This window comes from Cyanistes caeruleus, chromosome 1 (assembly GCF_971803275.1).
Source record: "Cyanistes caeruleus chromosome 1, bCyaCae1.hap1.1, whole genome shotgun sequence".
NCBI classification, from domain to species: domain Eukaryota; kingdom Metazoa; phylum Chordata; class Aves; order Passeriformes; family Paridae; genus Cyanistes; species Cyanistes caeruleus.
The window spans coordinates 15,044,547-15,070,143 of NC_141701.1; the positions used below are offsets into that span (position 1 = coordinate 15,044,547).

The 25,597-nt window shown below is 39.1% G+C and overlaps 2 protein-coding genes across 2 annotated transcripts in view; one reads left to right on the forward strand and one right to left on the reverse strand.

Annotated features, from left to right (window-relative positions):
* On the reverse strand, positions 1 to 10,963 carry LOC111925059 (uncharacterized). The gene is made up of 4 exons (XM_086842909.1): positions 10,905 to 10,963; positions 7,978 to 8,045; positions 5,413 to 6,127; positions 1 to 5,288 (listed from the first exon to the last, which is right to left on the reverse strand). The coding sequence occupies exons 1-4, from the start codon at positions 10,961 to 10,963 to the stop codon at positions 5,264 to 5,266; spliced, it is 867 nt and encodes a 288-aa protein (XP_086699035.1). The 3' UTR covers positions 1 to 5,263.
* The window catches only part of RAD21 (RAD21 cohesin complex component), a 22,434-nt gene continuing 2,264 nt past the window's right edge, over positions 5,428 to 25,597 (forward strand). Inside the window, exons 1-13 of the mRNA XM_086879918.1 lie at positions 5,428 to 5,775; positions 11,715 to 11,888; positions 13,204 to 13,333; positions 15,453 to 15,552; positions 16,754 to 16,860; positions 17,730 to 17,933; positions 18,446 to 18,571; positions 18,762 to 18,884; positions 20,535 to 20,758; positions 21,076 to 21,235; positions 21,542 to 21,693; positions 23,123 to 23,272; positions 23,722 to 23,805. Coding sequence (XP_086736044.1) covers positions 11,745 to 11,888; positions 13,204 to 13,333; positions 15,453 to 15,552; positions 16,754 to 16,860; positions 17,730 to 17,933; positions 18,446 to 18,571; positions 18,762 to 18,884; positions 20,535 to 20,758; positions 21,076 to 21,235; positions 21,542 to 21,693; positions 23,123 to 23,272; positions 23,722 to 23,805 — 1,704 coding nt within the window. The 5' untranslated portion in view covers positions 5,428 to 5,775; positions 11,715 to 11,744. The remainder of the gene's footprint in view (positions 5,776 to 11,714; positions 11,889 to 13,203; positions 13,334 to 15,452; positions 15,553 to 16,753; positions 16,861 to 17,729; positions 17,934 to 18,445; positions 18,572 to 18,761; positions 18,885 to 20,534; positions 20,759 to 21,075; positions 21,236 to 21,541; positions 21,694 to 23,122; positions 23,273 to 23,721; positions 23,806 to 25,597) is intronic.

Genomic DNA, 25,597 nt, shown 5'->3' on the forward strand with positions numbered 1-25,597 from the left:
TATGGGAATAGGAATAACAGTTCTTTACTAGGAAAATTAAAATAAAAATGCAGTAGTACAAAACAACAACAATCAACTAACCAAAAACCAAACCAAACCAAAAGAAAACCCCACTGACAGAGTCAGAATACAGCCTGACACCCTGTTGGTGATCCATAGCTTCAGATGTGGTTCCCACGCATTCGCAGCTTTCTCCTCCCAACCTGCTAACCACAGTTTGTGGTCATTTTTAACTTCTAGTGTTGATCAGATGGTGGAACTAAGGAGGAAACTGGCAGGTAGTGAACAGATGTGGTTCTGTTGAAGCAATGACTCTGTAGAAGGGTGTAGTTTTCCTCTGAAGGTCTGGTGGTCCAGTCTTTCCTTTGGGAACCCAGTGGAGAAAGGCTGCTTTGTGTTGTTCTGAGGTCCCTCTGGGCAGAGAGAGCAATTCACAATGGGATGATGTAATTTTATCAGTCATGCAGTGAGACTCAATGGCCCATTAACAGAAGATATATCTCTGGAGGAAGGATGGGTTATGGAAGAGATAAAGAACACTGCCCCACCTGGTTTTAACAGAAGGTAATAGAATACATACTTTTGGTTACATCTTGCATTGCAATCCAAGACAGTGTGTTATCAACATTATTCTTATTAAAAACGAGATTCACTTAATAAATTATAAGAAGTTTAATATAAACAAAAGACAATTAGGAGACAAAAGAAATAAAGCAAAGGGTTAAAACAGCCGGGTGCCCTGGCGGATTGCCAGGAACACACCTGGTATCTTGGAAACACTCTTTTTATCCCCTCCTGCTGTGAGGATTTGATGCATATTCAAACTATTTCAAGAAGTATTTAGCATGTCCCCTCCCTGGTTCCACCTATTTAGAACACGCTTTGTTTGATTTCTATTTCTGCTATTCAGCACTATTTTTGCTGGTCATCATTATTTTTGCTGACCACCATTATTTTGAGTCTGGTTTCCTTCTGCAAATGGTCAGTATTGATAACAGTCCGGGCCCCTTATCCTTCCTTTGAGGGCAGATGGGCTTCATCTCTTCTGCTGATAACAGTTTGGGCTCTATTGTTCTCTTGATAACAGCTCGGGCCCCACTGTCTTTGCCCTCTGGGGTTTCCTTGCTTTGTACCTAGGAAATTCTTTTAAGCTTAAGACTTGTTAGCAAGAAAAAAGTACATACTTAGCTAAAAAGTATTTAACATATAATATTCATCTTAATACCTGCGAAAGCCAATATCACAGTATAGATTTATAACATTCTCATAATAAATCAAAAACACCACACTGTACCAGCTACTGGAAAAAAGTTAACTCTATCTCAGTCAAAACCAGAACATCCTCAAATTAAATACACTGGTATGAAACATCTTTGACTTGTCATGTCAAGAGTTCCCAGAAAGAGAGAGATAGATTGCCTTTGTTTTCCAGCTAGTTGAGGCAGAGAGGTCTTCCTGGACTGTTTTCTTTCCCTTTTCTTGGAACGGTTTGAACCTGCTCTGGGCTGGGGACTCAGGGGAGCACTGGAAGCTTGCACCAGTGGACTACCGGGAGCCCAGCCTGGGCAGTGGCGTTTTCCAGCACCAGAGGGATTGATAACAGAGTGAACGCCTACAGGAAAGAGACACTCTGAATTTGTCATCTCTCCAGAGCGGTGAGAGGTTTTGTAATTTGGTATTGTTCATTCTTGTGCTGGGTAGTGCTGTGCCTGTTAAATAAACAGTTTTTTTCCACTTCTCTTGGTGAAATCTCTTCCCGAACCGATTGGGGGAAGGAGCCACGTGGGTTTGCTTCCTTGGACGTTTTCTCCCAAATTTGCCCTAAACCAGGACAAATACATTAAATTGCTTTTTGCTTGCAGCTTTTGGTAAAAGGATGTATTGTGAACTAAAGGCCAAGTGGCAAGAAATCAGTGTTTCCAGATATTTTCATTATTCATGTACTTCACATGGGATCTGTGGCAGGTGGCCCACACTGAAATCAAGAGTCTAAACTACCAGCTAGAGTGCGAATGTTTGTATTCCAACATCTATCTAATGTTCAGAACAGAGTACCACAGTGATTTTGTGGTATTTTTGAATGCCAGTTTCAGAAACCATTTCACCTATAGATCACATAAGCAGTCATGGCTTGCAGTTTAAAACTTCTGTCTGTATGCACTTACATAGCAAGTCCCTTTCCAGGACCTCCTGCTCTTCTGTACAGCTGCAGCAAAGCTGACTTACTGTAAAGGGAGGCCAAAATTGTTCCTAAGAGAAGGTCCCAACATATTGGACAAACCTTGGATTATCTGCCTTGAAATCTTGAAGCTTTTAGAGTACACAGATTCTAATCAAATCAGAAGTTACGGTATTTTTCCTTCTATTTCACGTGGTTAGAAGTGGGACTGTGACTATCCTGAATTTCTTGTTTGATGGCTTAAAAAAGCAATTTATTGTTGCCAATACTTGGAAGTGATTGGGCAAAGCAGTTTAGATTGGAAGAAGCTGGAGGATGGGTGTGTGACTCGAGTGGATTTGGATCTCAAATTTCAAGAGAGAATGTTTGTCAGGGAAAAATGATTACTTAAGTAAATCAAAAGTAATTAAAACATGTCCTTTCTCCTGAAAGTTATTTATATATGAACTAAGTTGTTCTCCACTTGCAAATTATTATTTCATTGCCTGACAGATACACTTGACCAAAGCTGAAAACAAAAATGGGCTTCTTGCCTCAGTTTTGTCCTAAATGTCACTGCATAATATGATCTGGTATAAGCTAGCAAGAGTGTACATCACAGTCACAAACTTGCTTTTTTAAGTACCATCTGGAATGCATGTGTCTGAGCAGAGCCCGAGGAGAAATTCAGCAAAGTGCCGCATACAAATCAGCGCTTGTGGCAGCTCTTGTGAAAAAAAAATAAAAATGGGGACAGGAAGATCAGTTACATTTTCTGTCTCAGGCCAGGGTGTTCAGGGCACTTTCCAAGCTGGATTAAAAAAATAACCCAAAACTGAAAAAAAAAAAACCTAGTAATGGAGAATTTATTTTTTTTTCCTTAAGAATTGACCTTCATGAGAACCTAAGTGCAAAAGGTTGAAAAATATTTGACTTAATCACAGACATTTGAAAGAGCCATGCAGTAATTTAATGTATTATTAATAATGAAGAAAATTTCTTTATGGTGTTTTAAAATTGGTAGGTGAGTGGATGGGACTCAATGGACATGAGTTCCAACATACTGTATTTTGATCTTCTTTATTTAGTGTACTGTAATTGCTTTAATTCTTAGCAGAATATCTGGAAATTATGCTGAAGTTTAAATACCAATTTGTTAATGAAGTGTATTTATCTACACAGTACAGATGAAATATTTTTATATCAGACAATTAACCTTAATTTGAGACCATGCAAATGAATTGTCTTGATTTCTAATTTTGATGGAATGAAGCATTCTTTTTAGATGAAACAGAAAAATATCAAACTGAATAGACATTGGATAAAATAAATAATATTAAATTAGACTGGTATAATTTTAAAATATATTCAAGAATAAATTAGAGGACAAGATTACCGACTGATCTTTGGAGTAGTCACATACTGCCATGAGAAACAGATGTGATAACAATTCAAATCCTTTAGATTTAAACTGAGCCAAATTTAGACTATAAACTCTCTGGGATTTGCATATATTTGCCTCTTTGAAGTATGTACATTTAAAGCCCTGTAATAACAAAGAATGGAAAAACTTGAAACTAAACTTTGGAAAAACTGAAAACTGACTACAGACAGTCACCTGGAAAAGACTAGACCTTATATATGAGCTTATATATAAGCTTAATGCTTTTAACTACATGGTAGATATTATCAAAAATTTAACTATAACTTCCTTGTTTTGTTATCCAAAAGGATGTCTTTTATAGAAAGAATTGCTTGCTTAAACAGTAGAGAGCATGAGAAAAACAATACACACATTTTTATTATTTTTTTCAATGGACTACTATTAAGGAACTGGTACTGACAACTAAAATAAAAATAGTAATAATTCCTTCCCATCATAAATTTCTGCTGAGTCAATGGCAAAATGATGTAGGGCTTCTGAACAGGTAACTGGCACACACTGACCCATCGTAGCTAAAAAGGCAATTTTGACCAACCCTCAGTGTCTGCTGAGCCAGAGAAAGAAGGATTTCATACTAAAATGTATTCAACTGAGGTAAGCACTGAGCAGGGCAAGAGCCAGAGCCAGTCTGTGCTGTGGACATTTCAGCAGCAACGTGGGTCAGGGTTCCTGATCACATCACTGTGCTGTCACTTTACTGGTGTGTCTTTTCTCCCCTCCTGGAGTGGCTATTTCCTACAGCAGCAAATGATGCAGCTTTGCTGGTTCACACTTTTTGTGGACTTTGATGCAATCCAGTGTATCAGCACTGTTAAACAAATTCAAGTGTCTTATCAGCAGGCCAGTGGTCAATGGACACTCCCTGGTTCAAAGCCAGGACCTCTAACTCCATCTGGAAATACAGGAGTAGTGATACAGCAAATGTTTTCTTGCAGAAGAAAACCCTTTAAATGTTACTATAGCCGGCAGAAAGCCATGTGGGATATACAGAGAATCAGTGTTTATTCTGAATAAAGGTTCTAGTGAGACATTATGAACAAAAATGAATGCTGAAATCTTCAAAACTGAATCTAAGGAAAGTGAACCAGGAGAATGAACCTGCATGATTTTACATAGTATTTGCTCATGTTATCATACCCTAAAATATATTAACTGAGTGTCACAAATAGCAGTAATACTCCTTAAACCCTCAGTAGGCAGATTTTCTTGGTATTCCAACATTGTTTGTAAACTGATGACCCATTGCACTAGAAGTATAGTTTCAGAGGTTATTTTAATAAGGTTTTTGAATTTTGTGTCTCTCTGGGGGAAAGGCTGTTTGGTGTTCATCCATAATAGTAATGTATTCATAGCATTAGATTTCCTAATGCCCGAGAGAGACCAGAAAAAATCCTGTTTCCCAAAGCAGTCCTTGTTTTTCCTTGCCATTGCTTTTACCTAGTGATTGACTCCTTCTGCTTAGAGTCCTGTTGCAGCCATATTCCCCTCTCCATTACATCATACACTAGTGAATCAGGACCAAGAAAACCTTTCTATACACAGGCGAAATCAAGCTGGTCCAAACAAAGAGAGTGGTGCCCGCAGCTGTTCCCCAAGTAAACAAACTACCCCACAGCACAAAACACCTGCAGCGCCCCGGCGGCAGGACGGAGCTGCAGGGATCAGAAAGACCTCGCGGGAAGCAACCTGTAAAAGAAGAGAACGATTCTTTCACACGTTTTAAATCGAGCTAATGAAGAACACCAAGCCCCACTCAGCCCTCACAGCCCGGCCACTCCCCGGCGGAGCCGCGCACGCGCAGCTTCCTCACCTCTCCCACAGCCCCGCCCCCCGCGGAGCCCGCGCGCCGCTGTCACTCAGGGGCCGTTCGTCACCCCCGCGGCTCTGCCCCGCCTCCTGGGGCCGCGCGCACGCGCAGTGGCTGGGCCGGGGCCGGGGGGGAATTTGACCGTAAACATCCTGCGGTTTGAACGGCGCCTTCGCGCGCAGGAAGGACCGCGGCCGCCATCTTGTTTGCTTGAGAGAGCGGCTCGGCTCCGCTCGGCTCCGCTTCGGCTCCGCTCGGTTCGGCCCGGCTCGGCTTCGGCTCAGCTTCGGTTCGGTTCGGCACCGCTCGGCTCGGGCTCGGCCCGGCCCGGCAGGAGCAGCGAGCGGTCCCCGGGCCCGGAGCAGGGTAAGGAGCGGCTCCGGCCGCCGCGGTCGCTGCCGCCGCCCGAAGGGGCCCGGCGGGGCCCAGTCGCAGCCCGGCTCTCGGGGTGCTGCCGTCATGTTTGGGCTCGGAACCGGCTCTTCGGTCGAGCCCTCCCGGCGGGGAGTGCCCGCCTGGTGCGCCGCGGCACCTGGGGCTCCCCAGGAAGGTGCAGGGCCGCCCCGGGACCCTGCGTGGGGCCGGGTGTCCGGGGCGGGCTCAGGCGAGGCCGGGCGCAGCGGGGCCCGGAGCGCGGCCTGGCGGCGGCACAGGCAGGCCCCGAGGGGAGCGTGGCCGGGGCGGAGGGTGAGCCTGAGGGGCAGCGCGGTCTGTGCCCCTGGAGCGGGCACACGCGCGGATCAGCAGGGTCCGCCAGGGATCTGTTACACCGCGGCCCTTCCCCGGGAGAGCCGGGTCACTGGGCAGCCGAGGGAGCCGGGGAGAGGCCCGGGGCCCGCCGCGGTGTAGCAGATCCCTGGCTGTGGGTGCCCTAGACGCACAGCGGAGCTGCTGCCGTCTGGGGAGAGGAACAGGAGCAAAGTTTCATTTGCCAGTCTTCTGTTTTTAAGTGCAATTTTCCTTCTGCCGTGAATGGGGCAGGGTACTGAATGTTCTCACAGCCTCTGTAATGGCAATGAACTGTCTTCTGGACACTGGCTGTACAGCTGCAAATAAAAGGGCCCTTTAAAAATGCCGGCCTTTTGAAGAACCACGATCCTACTCTTATGTTCACTGTTAGAAATGTTGCTGTCGTTTTTAATATATCTCTGATCGCGATGAGAAACGCTTCTGTTAAATGTAAAACAGGGCGTTGTGTTTTTAACAATATCAAAGGATACTAGGGGTCACTGTGACTTACTGGCCTCTTTCATTGAAAATGGCTTTTCTTTAAATTCAGACACATAAAGAAACTACTGTAAATTTGGATAAGTTACCATTTAGGCCCACATTGTGCGAATGTGGGCGATTAAGCACACTTTCCTTAATCTCTTACTCAGTAAAACTTGGTATTAAAACCAGGGGACGTCACAGCATTATTAGGGCCAGGCTTCTGTTTTATTTTATGAAGGTTCACTTGTAAATATTTGACATTCTACAAAACTTGGGAAAGCAAAGCCCACTCACGTATACTTTTAACTAGAGAGGAAGTTGGTGTGATGGAGTAATAAAAGGAGGAGCAAAAAGTTAGTGAGATCTACAATAAACTTAAATTAACACACAAATTCATAATTTCTTGCTTATACCATGGGATTTCCCACAGAAATTAGAGTATTTGCTTTAGTTAGTACATCAGTTTAACTTCTTAAAGGTAAAATGTTATAAAGTTTTTTACATTTGGGCTCTTTGGACAAACAGTGCAGAGAAATAACAACTGAAAAAGATGGAGTAACATAAGGAATTCTGTTCAATTTAGATACCTTTAAAAATTTGTTAGTACATGGTTTCTGCAAGTTTATTCATTTGACTTAGATCTGGAATTGCACAAAATAGGTTGGGATAATGGAGACAGGGCCTTAAATTAAAAAGATTTCTTTCCTACTGGTTGAGCATTCTGAATGTAGGGACAAGGGCAGGATACCTGCTGTGGGTTAGGTATGAATGTGGAATTGAGGGAGGAAGACAACAGCGATCATAGGGTTCAGTAATCTCCAGCTCTGTACGGTACTTGTGAGTGATCTGCCTTTTGAATTAGTAACCCTAGTGGGGTGCTGGTTCTATCTGATTATGTAGGTGTGTAGTATATTGTAATTGGAGAACAGTGAAAGCAGTTCCTGTAATGGAGTGGTGTGGTTTGAGTAATTAATAGACCTGGTAGTGCAACCTCAGCCATAGAATTTCTGAAAAATTGTTGATGCAAAAAACAAGACCTGGAGACAAATGGAAAATGCTGTATGTATTTAGCAAAGGTATGACAAGTTGAACTAGTTCAATGTCATCTTTTTCAATAATTGATTTTTACGGACATAAGAAATTAAGGCGACTTAACACAGAACTTTAGTAAAGCTCCAGGTGCCACAAAGAAATATATTAAAATTAAGATAAATGTGGATTAACCAGACTATTATAAAGTGGTTGAAGGAAGGAGATCAGATAAGGTAGTGGTGAAAAGGCATGGAGCTGTAAGGTGATATTAGTGGAGTTTGTGATGAATTGTTTTTCAGTGGCACCAGGTGTTCAGTGTGGTACCGAAACTTGCCAGGGAGGCAATGTTAGTGAGGCCCACACACGTGGCAAGTTTAGTCATGGAAGAAGGACTGGAGAGTGAAGGATTATGAGTTAAAGTTGAAGAACTCAAAGTACAGTTGCAGGGTCAGGGTAGTTCTTCTGAAGTCTGGTAGGGCCAGCTCAGACTGATGCAGGTGCACAGGGTGATCTCATGCTTCCCCAGATCACCCAGGGCTGCCTGGGCTTAGCAGAGCAGAAACAACACAGGAGGAAATTATGCTATTATGCTGTTATTAGGTGGGGGGAAACCAGCAGAGAAGAGAAATTGAAGGATAGCATAAGGACAAATGAATTAAAATTACTGGCTGATTTCTTAAACTGTAGTGTGGAATTTGTCTACTCATCTGTGTATGACTATAGTTTTGGACTAGCTTTACAAGGAACAAAAGTAGGTGACAGTAAAAAATAGAAGACTGATCTTTAGTTGTGGACTGGTGTGTGTGTGTACATAATCTAGGGAGAGCAGCTGGCAAGTGGTTTTAATGAGCTAGAGTGAACCACAGTCAAATCAAAATATGGTGAATGTTCTGTCTGTTGTCAGCTCTTAGTTCATTAAGCACCTTTCTGCATGCCTTGAAGGATGGGACTAGCTATGCCAGTGTGCTCTTCAGAGGTTAGATAGCTAGCCATTCTAATCTGAAGAAGGATTTTAAGATTAAATATATGTGCGTTGAGAGGTAAGATGATGCTCATAGTTACCATCTACCAAATTTTCTTAGTTCTACTTTGGCTGGAGCAATTACCAGAGTTTCAGATGAGAGAAAGAAATAGACACATTCTGGATCAGACCCTGTTTATGAACAGTATATTAGTTCTGCTTTACATTTCACTTATTTTGTGTATAGAAGTAGAGCATTTTTTACACCTCTATAAGAAGATAATTTTTTTTTAAATTGTGCAATTGTTGACCAAGTTAGGCAGAGAATACCTGAGGACAATTGTGGCATGTTGAAGCAAGTTCAAAGTTAATCACAGTGAAGTTTCAGGTATTTTAAAAGGCTGATCTGACAAGATCGGGATTTGGTCCTACGATGTGTGAGTACATATTCTTTTTGCCTCAGAGGAATGCAAGCAAGACGGAAAAATGCCTAAGTTTTTAGAAAAAAAAATTATGGTCCTGTTTCATTTACAGTCTATTTCAAAAATTGACAGTTACATTTTATCTTACAAGCTTTTTAAGAGTCATCAGCTACCCTTATTCTTTTGTGGATTCTTAGGAGTTGCTTTTTCAGTCAATGACACATTCTATGTGTCTGCCTGAGCACTTTGCCACTTGTAGAAACTCTTGGTTCCTTTAACATTCATCCCAGTCTCAAATTATGCCAGAAAATCTATTTCTTCTTTTATGCCACTGCATCAATATACTGTGCTATGAATTAAAGATCAGACAAAAAGCCTGAAATGCAGAAAAGAGAGTATCTGAAAAGAAATAAAAAAGTTTGGAGAAAGCAGGAGCAGCCTTTGGGGCCTGCTTTGAAGAGCTGAGGTGCTAAGCAGCTGTACTGTAAAGGTGGGCTTTGTACAGTTGCTGTAACCCAGTGATAAGCATGCAGAGCATCTGCTGGAAGTTGGAAGTGACAGGGACTCATGTGACAAGAAATTACTGCTTTAGATAATAGAATCATTATTGGTTAATACAGTTCAGATTGAAAAACACTTTAGAAATATCTATAGTCTGATTGTCACTGTTTCCCTTCGTGTATTTCAGTATGGCAAGGCTTCAAGTGATGAAGAGGAACCAATTTAAAGTAATAGATAAATTGTTTTGGTCCAAGTTGTCCAAATAGTGAGTTTGACATTTATCAGGAAACTCAAGTATATTTTCAGTTAACTCTGTGTTTGAAATTTTGTGAAACCCATGTTATCTGTTTTAATAATTGTGCCAAACTCCACTAATCAAAGTACATTCTTTTGCAACTGTTGTTGAATGCTTTTAATGGACTAATGCAAGTAGTTTTGTTTAGTCTGTGTTTTCTCCTATTCCACATGTTCAGGGGTAATTACAGGCTTACTGTTGCACAGTTCTGGTAGCAACTCAAGATATCAAAATGCTGTACTGCAAAGTCATGTCTGCATATACAAAAATACTGAGGCCTTAAAAAATATGCAAGGATTGAATTGTCTGCAGGCCTTCAGACAGTGCGATGTCTTTCAAAAAATCCTGAGGGGGAAAACAGTAAAATACTTCCTTTAGATGAATGTTCATCAAAAACTTATTTCATTGTGCTTCCTGGAAAAGCTTGCTCATGTCCATCTTTGTGCAGTGCTATCCTTAGCTGTCACACAATCTCAACAAATAAAAATGGCATTTAACTTTTTGTCAATTTGCAGCTTCATTATGACTAAAAGCTGTTACCTTCACTCCTAAGAGTAGTCTTAATTCTGTATATTGAATTCATTTGAGTTTAGGCTGCAGGTTGCCTTTATTTCCTTTAAATCTTTCTACTGTTCTGATTATGGATGGAATTGGTGGCCAGTCTGTCATTAAGAGAGTAGCTTGATACTCAGTTCTGTTGTGCAACTCTCAGAATGGAAAAAAGAAGTGCTTGGACTTGACTTTGAGATGTACATTTTTTCATTTGTTATCCAGATGTCTAGAGGTTGGCTTTATTTCCACTGAATCAGTAATGTCAGAGCTTCTGTTGCCCCTGTACTTAAATTTCTAGCAGTGACAATTGTGACTTGCTGTGCTTCCTCTGGCAATTTTTCTGTCTGTGTAGAGTAGGTAAAAACTGAAATGCACTTGTGCCTTTCCTGTTCTTTTTTGATTAATTTTCCTGGGTTATAGAAACTACTGGAAAAACTCTTGGTGGAGATTCTTCTACTTTTTTAAAGCAAACTTTTTTTTTTACCCCCTTTACTTGTAGTTAACTGAATCATATGCTTACCTCATGCATGGAACTGGCATGTTTAGATCATAAGGCATCATGCTGTTCTGATTCCCCATGGTTTGATGTGTTGGCATCTTATCAGCCATAACAAAGTAGTTACTAGATAAATACATAAGAGTATCTTTTTTTTTTTTCTTTTTTTTTTTTTTCCCTGGTGAAGGAGAAAGAAAATTGAATCTTAAGGAAGTTTTGAATAAATCAGTCAGTTTTCTCACCACTTTTATCAACACCTCATTAAAAAAAAATATAAAATGGAGAACGGTCTGTTCAGAAATGAAGACACAATTGTGTTTCCTGTTTAGGAAATTATAGTGAAGTCCAAAAATATTTAGGGCTGTATATTTTAAAAAGTGACTCTTTTGCTGGGACAATGTACAATACATACTGGTATAGTAGAGTAGTAGCTACTGAATTAAAAGTAGAAAGAAATTGAAGTTGTAGAAAACTACCGTGGAATGAAAACTGAGACGTGCTTCTTGGCATTAAGAGAGTTTGGTATCATTACCCTTTAGGTAAAAAGATTCAAGGTTATTTTTTCTTGAGGAATGGTAAACATTTCTAAGTTGTGTATGTGGCTGTTAGTGAGTGTTGTTTCTGCTTTATAATTCTTCTGTAATAAATACATATATATGCTATTACATGGACACCATTTTTAAGTGTTGGCTTAAACCTAATAAACAAATAGTCTGACCTCAGTGGTTGAAAATCAAACATGTGCACTTTTTCTGCGGATAAGGGGTGTGTTTACAAGGATGTTCCTCATAAAATATAAGATGTGGAAATAAATATTTGCCTTTCTCTTTACAGGTTTGCACTTTGGTTTAGATATCTGTGATCATGTTCTATGCCCACTTTGTCCTGAGCAAACGTGGGCCACTGGCCAAAATCTGGCTGGCGGCCCACTGGGATAAGAAGCTGACCAAAGCCCATGTTTTTGAATGTAATCTGGAGAGCAGTGTGGAGAGCATCATTTCCCCAAAGGTATCTATTTTACACTAGTCATGTTACCTTGTAGTGAAAAGAACTTGAGTGTACAGGTGTTAACTACTGTTTGGGTCACTGAAGCAAATAAGGTTCTTAATGTTGCTATCTAAAGGGTGGAAAGGTCCATTTAGGTGTGAAATACTTTATTGTGGAACAGGAGGAAATTTTAAATAGCTTGATGTTTTTACATGTTTACTTTTCTTCCCCTCTACTACTCATGACAATGAAATTTTTCATCTTAGCACTGGTGGTACACTTGTGACTTTTGTCACCTAACAGATGTCAATGTCTTACAAAAGAAGCAACTACTTGAAAACAAAAGAAAATTTATTTATATCTTTTGTTTTGGTTGATGCAAGTGTTAACAGTTTTTATAATGCTACTCTAGATCTTAGAAGAATTGCTAAGTGTAAGCAAAAAGTATTGTAGAATCACAGAGATGCTTAGTCTTCTAGGATAGTGATTTGCTTCATTATCACTTTAGGAAGGATTTAGGAAGAAGATAATGTTCATAGACTCACTAGTGAGCTAGAGCATTCTTCTAGAGAAGGGAGAAACTAATTGGCACTTCTTAATATACTTTGTGTAAGAGTTCATCAGCCAAAATATTAAAAAGATATTTGAGGTAATAAAAATTTTAAATTCTTACAAGTTGATGTTCAATCTTGTATGGCTTACTCTTTCTATGAGACAATTATTCCATGTACCATTCAACACAAATTTCATGCTCTTTCAGCCTAAAATATTTAAAGAAGAGTCCTTCTATGAATTGTTAGAGCAGTGAGATTGAAGAGGAAAGGAACTTAAAATTGCTTTAGTGTGGCAGTGCTTGTTTATGGGCACTCCACATCTTCCAGTGTTTATCTCTGATTTTCTTTTTAACTGCAGGGCAGAAGATGGAGAGGTAGCTAACAGTTTTTAACCAGATTTTATTTAGCTAAATCATTATTTATGGCTGTCCAACTTTTTGTATTTTTCCACTTGTTCCACAATTGAAGTAGCAAAGGTGGTAGAAAATAAGATATGGTAAAAGTAGGCTTTGTCACTTTTTAACTAGACAGAGTAGTGTTTGGAAATTCCTGGAGTGAGCTGCTATTAATTTAGTAATTGCCAGGTCATCCATCAATAAGGTAATAGGTATCATCTTGAACTGTAGACTTTGCATTCTTTGCTTCTTCAGATTTGTGCTGATTTTTATACTTGTTTTGGATATTTGATTTTATTGAGAAAATTAACGTAAAGCTGACTGAGGTGTTGTTTAAGGGGAAAGTGAGGATACAGCTAACTCACTGATTGTGCAATGTGTTTTTAGGTGAAGATGGCACTTCGGACCTCAGGACATCTTTTACTAGGCGTTGTTAGAATCTACCACAGGAAAGCAAAATATCTTCTTGCAGACTGTAATGAGGCTTTCATTAAGATTAAGATGGCTTTTCGTCCAGGTATCTGTCTTTATCCAAGTGCTTGCTGAAAAGTTACATTGATAAATGTATTTATTAAGAAGGCATACAATTTTGCCTTCTTATTCGGTATAATTACATAATGGTAGAAGTTATAGAAGTAATTATTGCAGCTGGCTGTCTGACTGAGTTGTCTGCTGAATAACATCTTGTAACTGAATTCTGAACAAAAACTATTCCTAATGATGCTGATTCAGTAAAATCACACTTAGGACTTTGGCTGTTGCTGGTGTATGATATTAAATGGAAATACACTGAATGGTTTTTACCTTTGGTCTGAAAAAAGCCAGTTCCCTACTGAATAGAAAGCACAGAAGGGTTTCCATCAGTGGTGAGGATTCTTTTGCTATGAGTTAAAAAAGAAACATGAAAGTAAGCTGTTTTTCTACCACTTTCACATTTTAGTTTCTGAAAATAATGTGAACTGTAATGTGTGCATCAAAGATGGTTTTCCTTTTGTATGTTTGCAACATAATTTCCCCCTCTATAGCTGCTTACTTAAATATCTTCCATGAAGATGGGGTGCCGTATTAATATCTGAAATTACTTTTCCAGCAGTCAATTATTCGACTTTCATTCTTTCATGCTTTTAGAGAGTTTTTTTTTAATTTTGGCCTGGGGAACTTTTTTTCAGCTGAAGTGTAGCTGTGGCAGTGATGTTGCTGGATGCGTACTCCTGCTAAATCATTTTACCTTTCTACGTTAGTGAGTGCAATAGATTTAAAAGCTGAACTTGAGGGAGACTTTTTGTTTTGTAAAAAGGCAACTCTTGAAAGCCAATGCAGCAGTAACTTGAGAAAAGTTACAGTATGTCATACCTTTATCTTCATTTCCTGATCTACAGGTTGTAATTCAGGCATTGAATTCAAGTACTTACTTTTATGTAGCTTTCAGTGGTAATTTGTTGCTAATTTTTTGTTTACTACTGTGTTTAACTTCTCTGGGTGATAAGAACATAAATTTGTTTCAATATCACAAGGCAATCTGTTTTCCCAATTTTCACTCTTCTAACAGAGTGCATGTTGAAGGTGAAGCACCTTAAAATCAGGATTTGCAAAAAGTGGCGTGCTGGCCTGACAGAAGCTGAGGCACTGGTATTTATTTTCAGTTTAAAATTTGTGCCTTAGGCATTAAGTCTTTCTGTTCCAAGAATCATTTACATGTTTCATTTTAAGCAGCAGACAAGTAAAAATATTGAACAGCCCTAGATGTCTTCATTCCTAGTCAGGTACCATGATGAGTAAGCTACAGACTCGTGCTTGTTCCTGGTCTCTCTGGACAGTGGTTCTTTGATTATTCATTGCAGAGGGGAGCACTGTGAGCAGAGTGTTTCTGAAGTACCTACCTCAGAATTGCCTGTGTTGTATGTGTGGGTCAGAAGGCAGAGCATAGAGCTCAAATCTTCTGCAAGTTACAGAAGGAATTGAACCTGCATTTCCCATGCACTTTCAAGTGCCCTGACCTTTTAAGACTTTGAATAAAAGAGAGGGACCAACTACTGGCACTGGTTTTGTGATGCCCAATCTGATAGTCATGCTCTGAGAATGCCTGCTGAATAAGAGTAAGCATCTCTGGAGGATAAGAAAAGGTATGTGTGTGGTTTTGGTAATACAGCTCTTTTATGTGCAGAAGCCTAGGAGTTAGTGAGCCCGAAGTGCAATCAGTACTGCTCCAGGACTTCTGGAACTGAGTAAAAGGACCAGTAGCAAAGCAGTCACACTGAGCTGCTGCTGTAATGTAGAACCTGACTTATACCATGTATCATGATAAAATTATTTTGGAGCAGGTACCTGTAGTGTTGTGAAACACGATGCCTGTGTTGGCTGCACAGCTCCGCATAGCGCCACACAAACATTACTGATTGATTTCAGGCTTCTGGGATTATATAGACAGTGCGATGGCTTGAGTATATATGTTTTGAATTTAGTTTGAATTTCACTTTACTAGCATTATCTAAGGTTTCTTTGTAGGTGTCCCAGCATCAGTTCAGCTCAACAAATGTAAAGACAATAAGCTCATGCAGAGAACATGGTAATGGCACAGTGGAAAATGCTGTCCTTGTAAGGAATGGGCACTCATGTCGGTGTGTTCTTCTTTGCAGGAGTTGTTGATTTGCCTGAGGAAAACAGAGAGGCTGCGTACAATGCTATTACCTTACCTGAGGAGTTTCACGATTTTGACCAACCACTTCCTGATCTGGAGTAAGCTTGGGGTTTTTTTTCATTTCCATGAAAATGGTAATTGGTTTTATTTCAGGAGAATCACAGAATCACTAGGTTGGAAAACACCTCCAAGATCATGAAGTCCAACCCATGCCCTAACACCTCAACTAAATTGTGGCACCAAGTGCCACTTCCAGTCTTTTTTTTAACACATCCAGGGATGGTGGCTCTACCACCTCCCCAGGCAGACCATTCCAATACTTAATCACTCATCCTGTAAAAAACCTTTTCCTAATAGTCAACCTGTATGAGAACCTGGTTTTAAACAGCTAACTCATTGCTGAAGGTAAAAAAAAGTCCATAAGTAACTTCTGTTCTTAGGTCTTTTAATAAGAAAGTGTGCAGTCATCTTTTATTGATTTTAAGTTCATAGTAGCATTGACTTTAACTGAAGTTAAAGATGTCCTTACAGGAGATTTTGGGAAACTCAAATACCTATTATAACTTCCTTTTTCTTCTGTTCAAAGCACCCTACATCATATACATCCTTAGGTTAGACAAGATTAGCTTTATGGAAATGTAGTTGACCTTCTGTAGTGGCACTTTTTAATTCTTAAAAGTTCTTAATACTTACGGGGTTACTTGTATATAGAACTAGTATACAGCCTGAATAGTTATTAATTTTTAAAAAAACTGATGTATTTTATTATTTTTTTATTTAAATTATACATAAGGGAGATTTTAGAATACAGCTTACTCAGTGTTCAATTTAGTTCAAATTCAAATTAGACTATATACTAATTGGAAGCTGCATAAAATTTCTGTGTGTTATTAAGAAATGTACCTTAATATACCACAAAGGGTATATTTTACTTGGTAGTGGTGCAAAATACAGTGTTTGATAAACAAAATTAATAGCTTTAGAAGTTGAAGGGGTTGAAGGTTTTTCTTAATAGTTAATTTGGCCTTTGAAATTAGTAATCCCAACACAGCAAGGAGTAAGAGAGGTTACTGATACATTTCCCAGAATCTAATGCAATTTGGATGATAGGTTTGAACCATTAACAGTCTCACTATTTTAAGTAGTAGTTTCTATTCAGTGTTCACTGTTATTTTTTTCAGTAATTGACTTGAATGTAAAATTGCTTTTTACTGAATAATGTCATGTTTATTTTAGCAGGCTTTATCTGTTGCTCGTTTTTTAATGAGATTTTTAATAATTGCCTTCTGTTTGTTTAAGTGATATTGATGTGGCTCAGCAGTTCAGTTTGAACCAGAGTAGAGTGGAAGAAATTACAATGAGAGAAGAAGTAGGCAACATCAGTATCCTCCAGGATAATGACTTTGGTAAAGATCTCATGTGTTATTATGTGTTGATAGCTAATTTCAGTTATTGTAAGATACAATTTTGCAATTACTATGGAATGTCCAATAAGCACTAAACAAATTAGATCAAACATACTATGGTTTTGTATGTTTTAATTTGTTCATGCCAGTTTTTCCAGAAAGTCTGTCCTCTAATGCTCAGCAAACTTCTGGCTGTCTAGAATAGACAGAAAGAAAAGCTGAGTATTCAGTCAAGTTAATCATTGAAGTACTGTGACAGTTACAATTTTCACAATGTGGTGTGCACATGAAGTGAGCTAATCAGAAGCTTGCTCTGAGAAACCACTGGGAGATGTCTATAGATGAATCAGTTACTGGTGATGAGTTTGCTACTTTAGGTATCTTTTTAAGGACAGTGTTCTAACAATTGAATCAAAGACTAAAGACAGTTTCATTTTAGTATCTTGTTCCCAACTTACAGTATTGTAATCCATAAATCAGTAATTGTCTTGAACGAATAATCTGAAAATGGGGTTGACTGGGTATTGGTTTGTTCCCTGTACTAGAGCCTTGAGGCATAATGCACGATGTCTTTGAATTCCATTGAATTCTTTGGTTTCTGTTCAGATAAAGTTTAGTAGGATCTTGCTAACATCAATTCAAATAAGTACAATAAAAAGCTTTGAAAAGGAGATTATTTTTATAATTGTTTGAACAGTATTTTTTGCAATGGTATTGCTGGTTACAATTCCTTTCATATTGTCATTGACTCTGCAAATAGGATAAATTGAATTGAAGTTTGGTCTTACATATGGGCCTTCGTTGACTGGTTAGGAAGGTTTCTTGCATCTTTTTTTAGCACTTAGAGCAATGCAATTTTATTCTTGCAGGTGACTTTGGGATGGATGATCGTGAGATGATGAGAGAAGGTAGTGCATTTGAGGATGACATGCTGGTGAGCACTAGTGCTTCCAATCTCCTGCTAGAACCTGAACAGAGCACCAGTCACCTCAATGAGAAATCTAATCACCTGGAGTATGAAGACCAATACAAAGATGATAATTTTGGAGAAGGAAACGATGGTGGAATATTGGGTAAATTTGAGAAATTTGTTTTTCCTCTATCCTACCTCCTGCCTTAAGTAATAAGTTCTTGGGTAGACGAGGGGAAGTTGTTTCCTTTGTTGCCAAGATCAAACTTCGCAAAAAATCAAAAATCATAAATTATATGATCATAACTGTTGTCAAAGTTATGCTTTGTACAGTGGAATTCTGATTTGTGTGTATTACAGCAGTATAGATGACTCACAGCATATTAAGTGTTGGCATAGTTAAAACAAAGTTCTAAAAAATTAGATCTAAGATGTAAATGTGTGGCAAGTATATTGTAATGAAGGTTATCTGTAAGCTCAGAATTAGAGCTGAAATGCCCCTTCAAAGAGCACTGCTACATTCTTCTATGTCAGCATTGAAAGTACTAGTTTCTAGCTTCTGCAGTATCTTCATCTGTTTTGTAATAAACTTGTCTGTACTTCTTTGTAAATTTTTCTATACTTATTTCATCCATTTGTGGATGCAAAACTGATTCTTTCATATGGTTGCTTCAGATGACAAACTTCTCAGTAATAATGATGGTGGTATTTTTGATGACCCACCTGCACTCTCAGAAAGTGGAGTAATGATGCCAGAGCAGCCTCCCCACGATGATATGGATGATGATGATAACGTATCAAGTGAGTATGATATAGGACCAGATCTAGAATTACTTCCAACTCATGTAGTTTGGATTCTAATTCCTTAAAAGCATACTAAGCTCAAAAGTACGAAATGTGGTAAACCACCTGAAGGTGTGGAGGAGGGGATGGGAGGGGTAGCACAGGCTGTTAATGTTTTGACCTAGTGCAAGGTTCTTGTAATTGGCAGTGGGAGGCCCGGACAGCCCAGACTCTGTGGATCCAGTGGAACCATTACCAACCATGACTGACCAGACAACGCTTGTGCCCAATGAAGAGGAAGCTTTTGCTCTGGAGCCTATTGACATAACTGGTGAGTGAGCTGTTGGGGAGTATTTTACACAGTTTGTCAGAGACCACCTTAGCTTGATGGAGTGGAAATGAATGTTTAGCACTGCTGCTGACTGCTTCTCACTTGGGAGAGATACCAGGGCTCAAGTGCTGAATTCCTTTTATTCTAATAGTAGCCCCTCCAGTACTTTCCAGAGAGGTAGCTTACAAGAGGTGGTGTCAGAGAATACTAGTTTGTAGTTTCATCAGTCAGTACATGTAACAGCATGATACTGTAGCTTTGGATAAACATGCTAGTTAAAATGCACTGAGTTGGAATGGAGCTCAGTATGTCTTTAATTCTAATATGGTATCTGTAGTGCAGCACAGTTCTTGATATGCTGTGTTTGAAGGGCAGGAGTGACTGTTTACACCAAGAACGAGTGCTATTCTAGTGATTTGTAGCTTTCATGAATTGCTGATTTCAGGAGGTGCACCTTTGAATTTCTGTTAAGTAGGGATTTTCCTTGTCTTTTTATTTAATGCAAGAAACGTGCTTATTTTAACTGATACTGTATTTGGCTCATTATATACTGACCCCTGCTTTATTTAAAAATGAATATCTGGAAAGAAAGTTGCTTGCCCTGTGCTTTTAGACTGAGCTTCCAGCCCTGATTCCCTGCTTGACCAGTGGGAGAGCTCTGGCACTGCCCTCTCGTGGCAGGCTGGCGGCAGGGGACCAGTTCATCTGCTGGGACCAGCAAAGACAGCATTTGCCAGAGCTTCAGGGTCTGCTGCAGAGTACCAGGCTGTGAGCACAGTAAAGTTATCCTAGAACAAGGTCAAAAGTTTACAGTTAAAATAACCACCCACATTAACTCTACCAAAGCTCAGGTAGGGCTTAGGGGAAAAAGTGGGTGTGGTATTTTAAATCTGTGATTAGAGTCATAGAAAAGCTGGGATTGGAAGGGATCATGAAGATCTAGTTCTGACTCTCTTGCCATGAGCAGGGACACCTTCTGCAGCTAGACCAGGTTGCTCAGAGTTTCATCCTAGCCTTGAACACAAAGGATGTCCTATCCCTTTAAAGGGATGGGACATCCACAGCTTCTCTGAGCAACCTGTTCCAGTGCCTTGCCACACTCACAGTGGAGAATTCCTTTCTAATATCTAGTCTGAACCTAGTCTGTGAGTTGGCAGCCATCCCACTTACCCTGTCACTACATGTCTTTGTGAAAAGTCTCCTCCATCTTCCTTGTAGGCTCTCTTCAGGTACTGGAAGGCCACAATTAGGTTACCCCAAAGCTCCCTTTCCTCCAGGCTGAACAAAACCAAATCTCTCCATCTTTACTCATAAGAGAGATGCTCTATCCTCTGGTCAGCTCAGTGGCCAGTGTTTGCACCAGCCTAACAAGCAAGCCGTGGGAGAGAGAGAGAGAGGCATGTGCAGATGAGGACATTGAGGCTTAGGTGGATTGAAATTCACAGAAGAATTTGTAGGTTATGGGACAGCATTCATAGTATTTGACATTTTATATTGCACATAGGTTTTAATCCTTCTCACAAAGCTAGTGTTGCCTTAGATTCTTGAGACATATATGGGCAGGTAAGATCTATAGAGAACTTTCAGGATTCTTTTATAGTGTGGTACCTGTTTGAGCTAACCTTCATTGCTTGCTAAAAATCTCAACAGTCAAGGAAACCAAAGCAAAGAGGAAGAGAAAGCTGATTGTGGACAGTGTAAAAGAACTGGACAGCAAGACTATTCGAGCCCAATTAAGTGACTACTCTGATATTGTTACTACTTTGGATTTGGCACCTCCTACTAAGAAATTGATGATGTGGAAAGAAACTGGTGGAGTTGAAAAGCTTTTCTCTCTGCCTGCGCAGCCTTTGTGGAATAACAGGCTACTGAAGGTAATGTTTTTGTGCAAGTTGATTTTTAAATGGACTATATTCAGGATTGTGCCTCATGTATTGCAAACATCAGCATATAAATAGTGATATAGTGATGGCAGTATTCATAATTGGGAGAAAAAGCATATTAAAAGAACTAAGGTAAATATTTTAAACATTGCTATTATCAATTACAAAAATAAATGATTTTTCAGAAGTTAGTACTGTTGGAAAGGAGTTTAAAAACTGAGAAAGATAGCCCATAATTACTTGATCCAAAATGAAATAAAAGGACACTGAAAGCTGCAATAGTGAATAATGTACTCTTTTGTCTCTAGCTCTTCACTCGCTGTCTTACACCTCTGGTACCAGAAGACCTGAGAAAGAGGAGGAAAGGTGGAGAAGCTGACAATCTTGATGAGTTCCTGAAAGACTTTGAAAACCCAGAAGTTCCTAGAGAGGAGCAGCAACAGCAGCAGCAGCAACGAGATGTCATTGGTTTGTGTCTTGTCAAAGATGCTCTGCTTTCCCTCAGAACAATTTTTTCCTCTTTTATCTGTGCTTTGTATTAAGTTATTGAAGATTATGTATGTATCAATGAGCTTTGTATTTATGTCACAACCTGTGACATAAAATAATGTTTTTTTCCTAGGAATAGGGGATGCTTAGGAATTGTTTGAACCAGTGGATTGAAAGTGCAGACTGTTGAGAGTGCTCAGTTCTAATAGCAGATTGGATTTTGGTACAGTTTCTAATCACATTCTTAAGTATCTAAAAGAATAATTTTTTTTTGGTGGAATATAGATGAACCTATTCTGGAAGAACCAAGCCGTTTACAAGAGTCGATGATGGAAGGCAGCAGGACCAACCTGGATGAATCAGTTATGCCACCCCCACCAGCTCAGACTGGTGTTAAACGCAAACTGCAGCAAGTAGAACCAGAGCCAGTGTTACCTGTGAGTAAGCTTTTACAATTTTTTTAATGGGGAATGCAATTTTTTTTATGGGGAATGAGAAGTGGGCAATGTCTTTGAATAAGCAATGACACAAATTTGAGGTCCTAGTTTTCTGTGGTCCCTTGAGATTCACAGCAGTAGTGTCAGAACATTTGTCATTCTGGTGCCTTTGTAAGATGAAAAGCTACTGAAACATTTAAAATACTGGTATGATACAGAAATTACACTATTTCCTCCAGTAAAAGTCTTCAAGGAGTCTAGCGTATTGCTTATCAAGTTCTGCTTGCAAAGTGTATATGAACAGCTTCCATGAAGCAAGGATTGTGTTAGCTGCATCAACATCTTTTAAGACAGCCCTAGTGTTCCAGGCTTAAGGTTTCAAAGAAAAACTTTGATTGTGTGGAGATATTTCCTAGTTGAGTTGTGAGTAGACTTGGACATTAGCTGTGATACAATGTAAAATGAAGCTTCTTGTGAAGGGAAGAGGAGGGAAATGAGCAAAATGAGAGATATATTTTTCTGAATGCTTGTGTGGTACGAACAGTCCTGGTTTATGCTGTGTCTCATATTTTTTAACCTTTTCACATTTCTTGGCTAACAGGTTGTTCAGTGTAGAATGGGACTGTTAGATGTTACATGATCTTATTAAGCAGGGTGGCAGCTGCTGCTTCTTGTGGTCATGTCATGTGGTGAAATCGGCATTGGCTGTGCTAAGTCAGTGTAATTGGGGGTGTTGGGAATTTGTGATTATCTTAGAGGCTGGGTCAGGCCTTTATCACCTGTAGTGATACCTGCTGTGTGACTACATCAGAAGTTGCTTAACCATTTTAGGGTATGTGTAGAAACAGTTTCAGGTGTTGGTAACTTTGCTGGCAAGCACTTAATTCTTTGTAGATTCAAGGGGAGAGTACCATATATTAATTTTATTAAAACTGTCTACATAAATCTCATTAAATTGCTTTTCTGTATTTTCCTCTTGACATACATATTTTCTGAGAATATACTTGAGCACCAGAGTAATTCATATGTTTTCAGAAACTTTGCAGGTACCATTGTTTTAATTCCTTCGTGTTTGTATTGATGAGAACAGCATTTTGATATTTTGAAGATGACTAGTTAAAGTGTGTGAATGTAGCTGGTGGTGTGAGATTTTAAATTTGCACGTGCTGATCCAAGGAATGAGATCAGTAGTTTGGATGGTGTATAGTGGTATCATAATTTCTGGTTTAAGTAGAATCTAAAGGATTGAAAATACAGATATGGACAGCAAAACGAAATTGCTTTTTGGTTTTCAAAAATGAAAAATTCTGACAAATAGCTAAGAGTAGATACTTGTATTTTATTAAACTGGTCTGTAGCTCCATCATTCTGTTGTAAAAGAACTGACAAAATTATACGATTTGTTTAACTGTATTGTGTGCTCTTAAAGCATCCACCATCACAACAGCTGGAAATACCACCCGTAGAAATGCCTCCAGAGGAGCCCCAAAACATCTGCCAGCTAATACCAGAGCTAGAACTTCTGCCAGAAAAAGAGAAGGAGAAGGAAAAGGAGAAAGAGGAGGAGGAGGAGGAAGAAGTAAGAACTCTATGTACCAGTTTACGTGTTTCACAGAAATGGATAAATATTTGACTGTGGGTTCAGTAAAAGGCATAAGAAATAACTCTTGTCTGTTCTTAGTAATAGCCCTTGGAAATGTAATTGTTAAATTATTTCATGACCATTTATTAATTATTTTATTTTATAAATTATATCCACGTTCTGTTTTGAATTAGTGTTCTCCTGTTCTCACCCACAGCTGGATTAAACCACTCTATATGTTTACAATGCCTTAGATAGGAACTTTTGAACTTAATAGTGTGGTTCATTTTAAATAGCTTGTGCCACTTAATCAAAGTAGCTTTTTGCAAGAAAACCATCCATGTCCTCAAGTGGGATAACTTGTGTCTTAGCTACAGTATTTAATAGTCTATGGTAGCGAACTGAACAAACTTCACTGATGTCTTTTATTTTTCACCTGCTTCCAGGAAGAAGACGGCACAGGGGGTGATCAGGATCAAGAAGAAAGAAGATGGAACAAGAGGACTCAGCAAATGCTCCATGGCCTTCAGGTACACATGATCATTTTTTTCCTCTTAAAGTAGCTTTTGAGTGTGTCCACTGATGCTTTTGAGTTGAGTTAAAAGGTCAAGAAAACTTTCTTTGCAGTTGATGTTACAGCCTAAGATACCAATTAGAGGGGAGAAAATGCATGTACTTGATTAAATCTTCATTAAATAATTGTATTAAAATGAAATCTGTACTTTTATAATTGTCACTTATTGTTCAGACAACATTTGAATTAAAATTTTTCACTTAAGTATTTTTCAACCTTTAAGCCCACATTTGGTGTGCAACTAAGATTCTCAGAAATTTAAATTTTAAAATAATGACTGCAATTTTAATGAAGCCATAGCACCTCTGACTTTGTTCTATGTGTCTTTAGCCAAACCCCTATAAGGGTCTAGGGATAACACCTTTGTACAGGATGCTTACTTTCTGGCTAGGCTAGTTTGAAAACTTGCATGCCATGAGAAGCTGAATCACGTAACTGCTGTGGAAATGTGACTTTGGCTGATTTCTGGCATGGCTTCAGTCTGCACAGACATATATCTGTCTGTAGGACAGATTCTTGCTTGCTGGAAATAAAGAGGCTTTTTCTGATACGATGACTGAGCACCACAGTGTTCACCCTGAACTGAAGTGCAAACTGTTCCTCTGCTTCTTGGTCTCTGTGTTTGTCCTCCACATATTCTTGGACTACCTTTGCCTTTCAGCCTGGTCTGTAGCTCCTTTGTTCCCTTAAACATTTTGGTGGCTTGTGAGATTTGGCTGTCACTGAATGCCACATCCCAAATGGTCACACCCCCAACCCCCCTTCTCTCTCCCAGCTTTAAATGCAGAGCATGATGCCATATGGCATGGATTATCTTTTTGGCCAGTTAGGGTCAGCTGTCCTGGCTGTGTCCCCTCCCAGCTTCTTGTACACCTCCAGCCTACATGAAGCAAAACATAGCACCACATGAGCTGTTGTGAAGAAAATTAATTCTGTTCCAGACCAGATCAGTACAACTGATTAAAATAAAAAATAGCTTCAAAATATTTTTTAAAGTATACAGATGTTGATTTGGTAGTGTTGTGGAATGTTTTCCTCTCTGAATGTTTTATCATGGTTTCTGAAGAGAGCTTTACAAATTCTCTTTGGCCATTGCTAGCTTTTTTCAATTCTTTCTTCCATGTACCAAAAAGAACATCACATTGGATGACTGAAACATTAAATCTGCATTGTGACTTGGAGTTTAGATCTTACCAAAATAATTTGGTTTGGCCAGCCAAATATCTTTCCATCTAGTTGAAATCCATTCCAGGGTAGACAGTTCTGCTTTAAATTGAACACTTCAGTTGTTGTCCCGGCCAGCAAAAAGATGTATTATCATAATTTTTTTTAATATATATTCTTGCCAAGATTTTGAGAAAATCTAAATGACTTTGGGTACTTAGTTTAAGACAGAGGAGTTTTAGAAATAAACAGGCTTTCACCTTGGGAAAATTATGCATCTTTTAAAGAACATTAGCTCTTGAAATTTTACTTTATTATTTTTGGAATTACATTTATTTTGAGAAATAAAACTTGATTTATTTTATTTATTCCTGTTACGAAAAAATTGTCCTGTAGTCTGTCGTTCTGATTTGGAACGGCGATAAAGAACGACACAGACTCTCAAGCGAGTCACAACAGGAGAATCTCTCTAGTTTATTGCTCTAGGCTTGTCTTATAGACAGATACGTGGAAAATACAGAAAGGAAACTCTTATTGGTTAGCAAAGTGCTACATCACCATCATTGGTCAGGGGGGCTCACCAC

Excerpts from the sequence above, each read along its gene's own strand:
- LOC111925059 (XM_086842909.1), bottom strand. The coding sequence starts at position 10,963 with ATGGGGAATCAGAACAGCATGATGCCTTATGATCTAAACATGCCAGTT. Across the intron at positions 8,046-10,904 it reads ATGCCAGTTCCATGCATGAG|TCCTTCTTCCATGACTAAAC; the intron begins GTAAGCATATGA and ends TTCACTCTCCAG. Across the intron at positions 5,289-5,412 it reads GGGGCGGGGCTGTGGGAGAG|GTTGCTTCCCGCGAGGTCTT; the intron begins GTGAGGAAGCTG and ends CTTCTTTTACAG.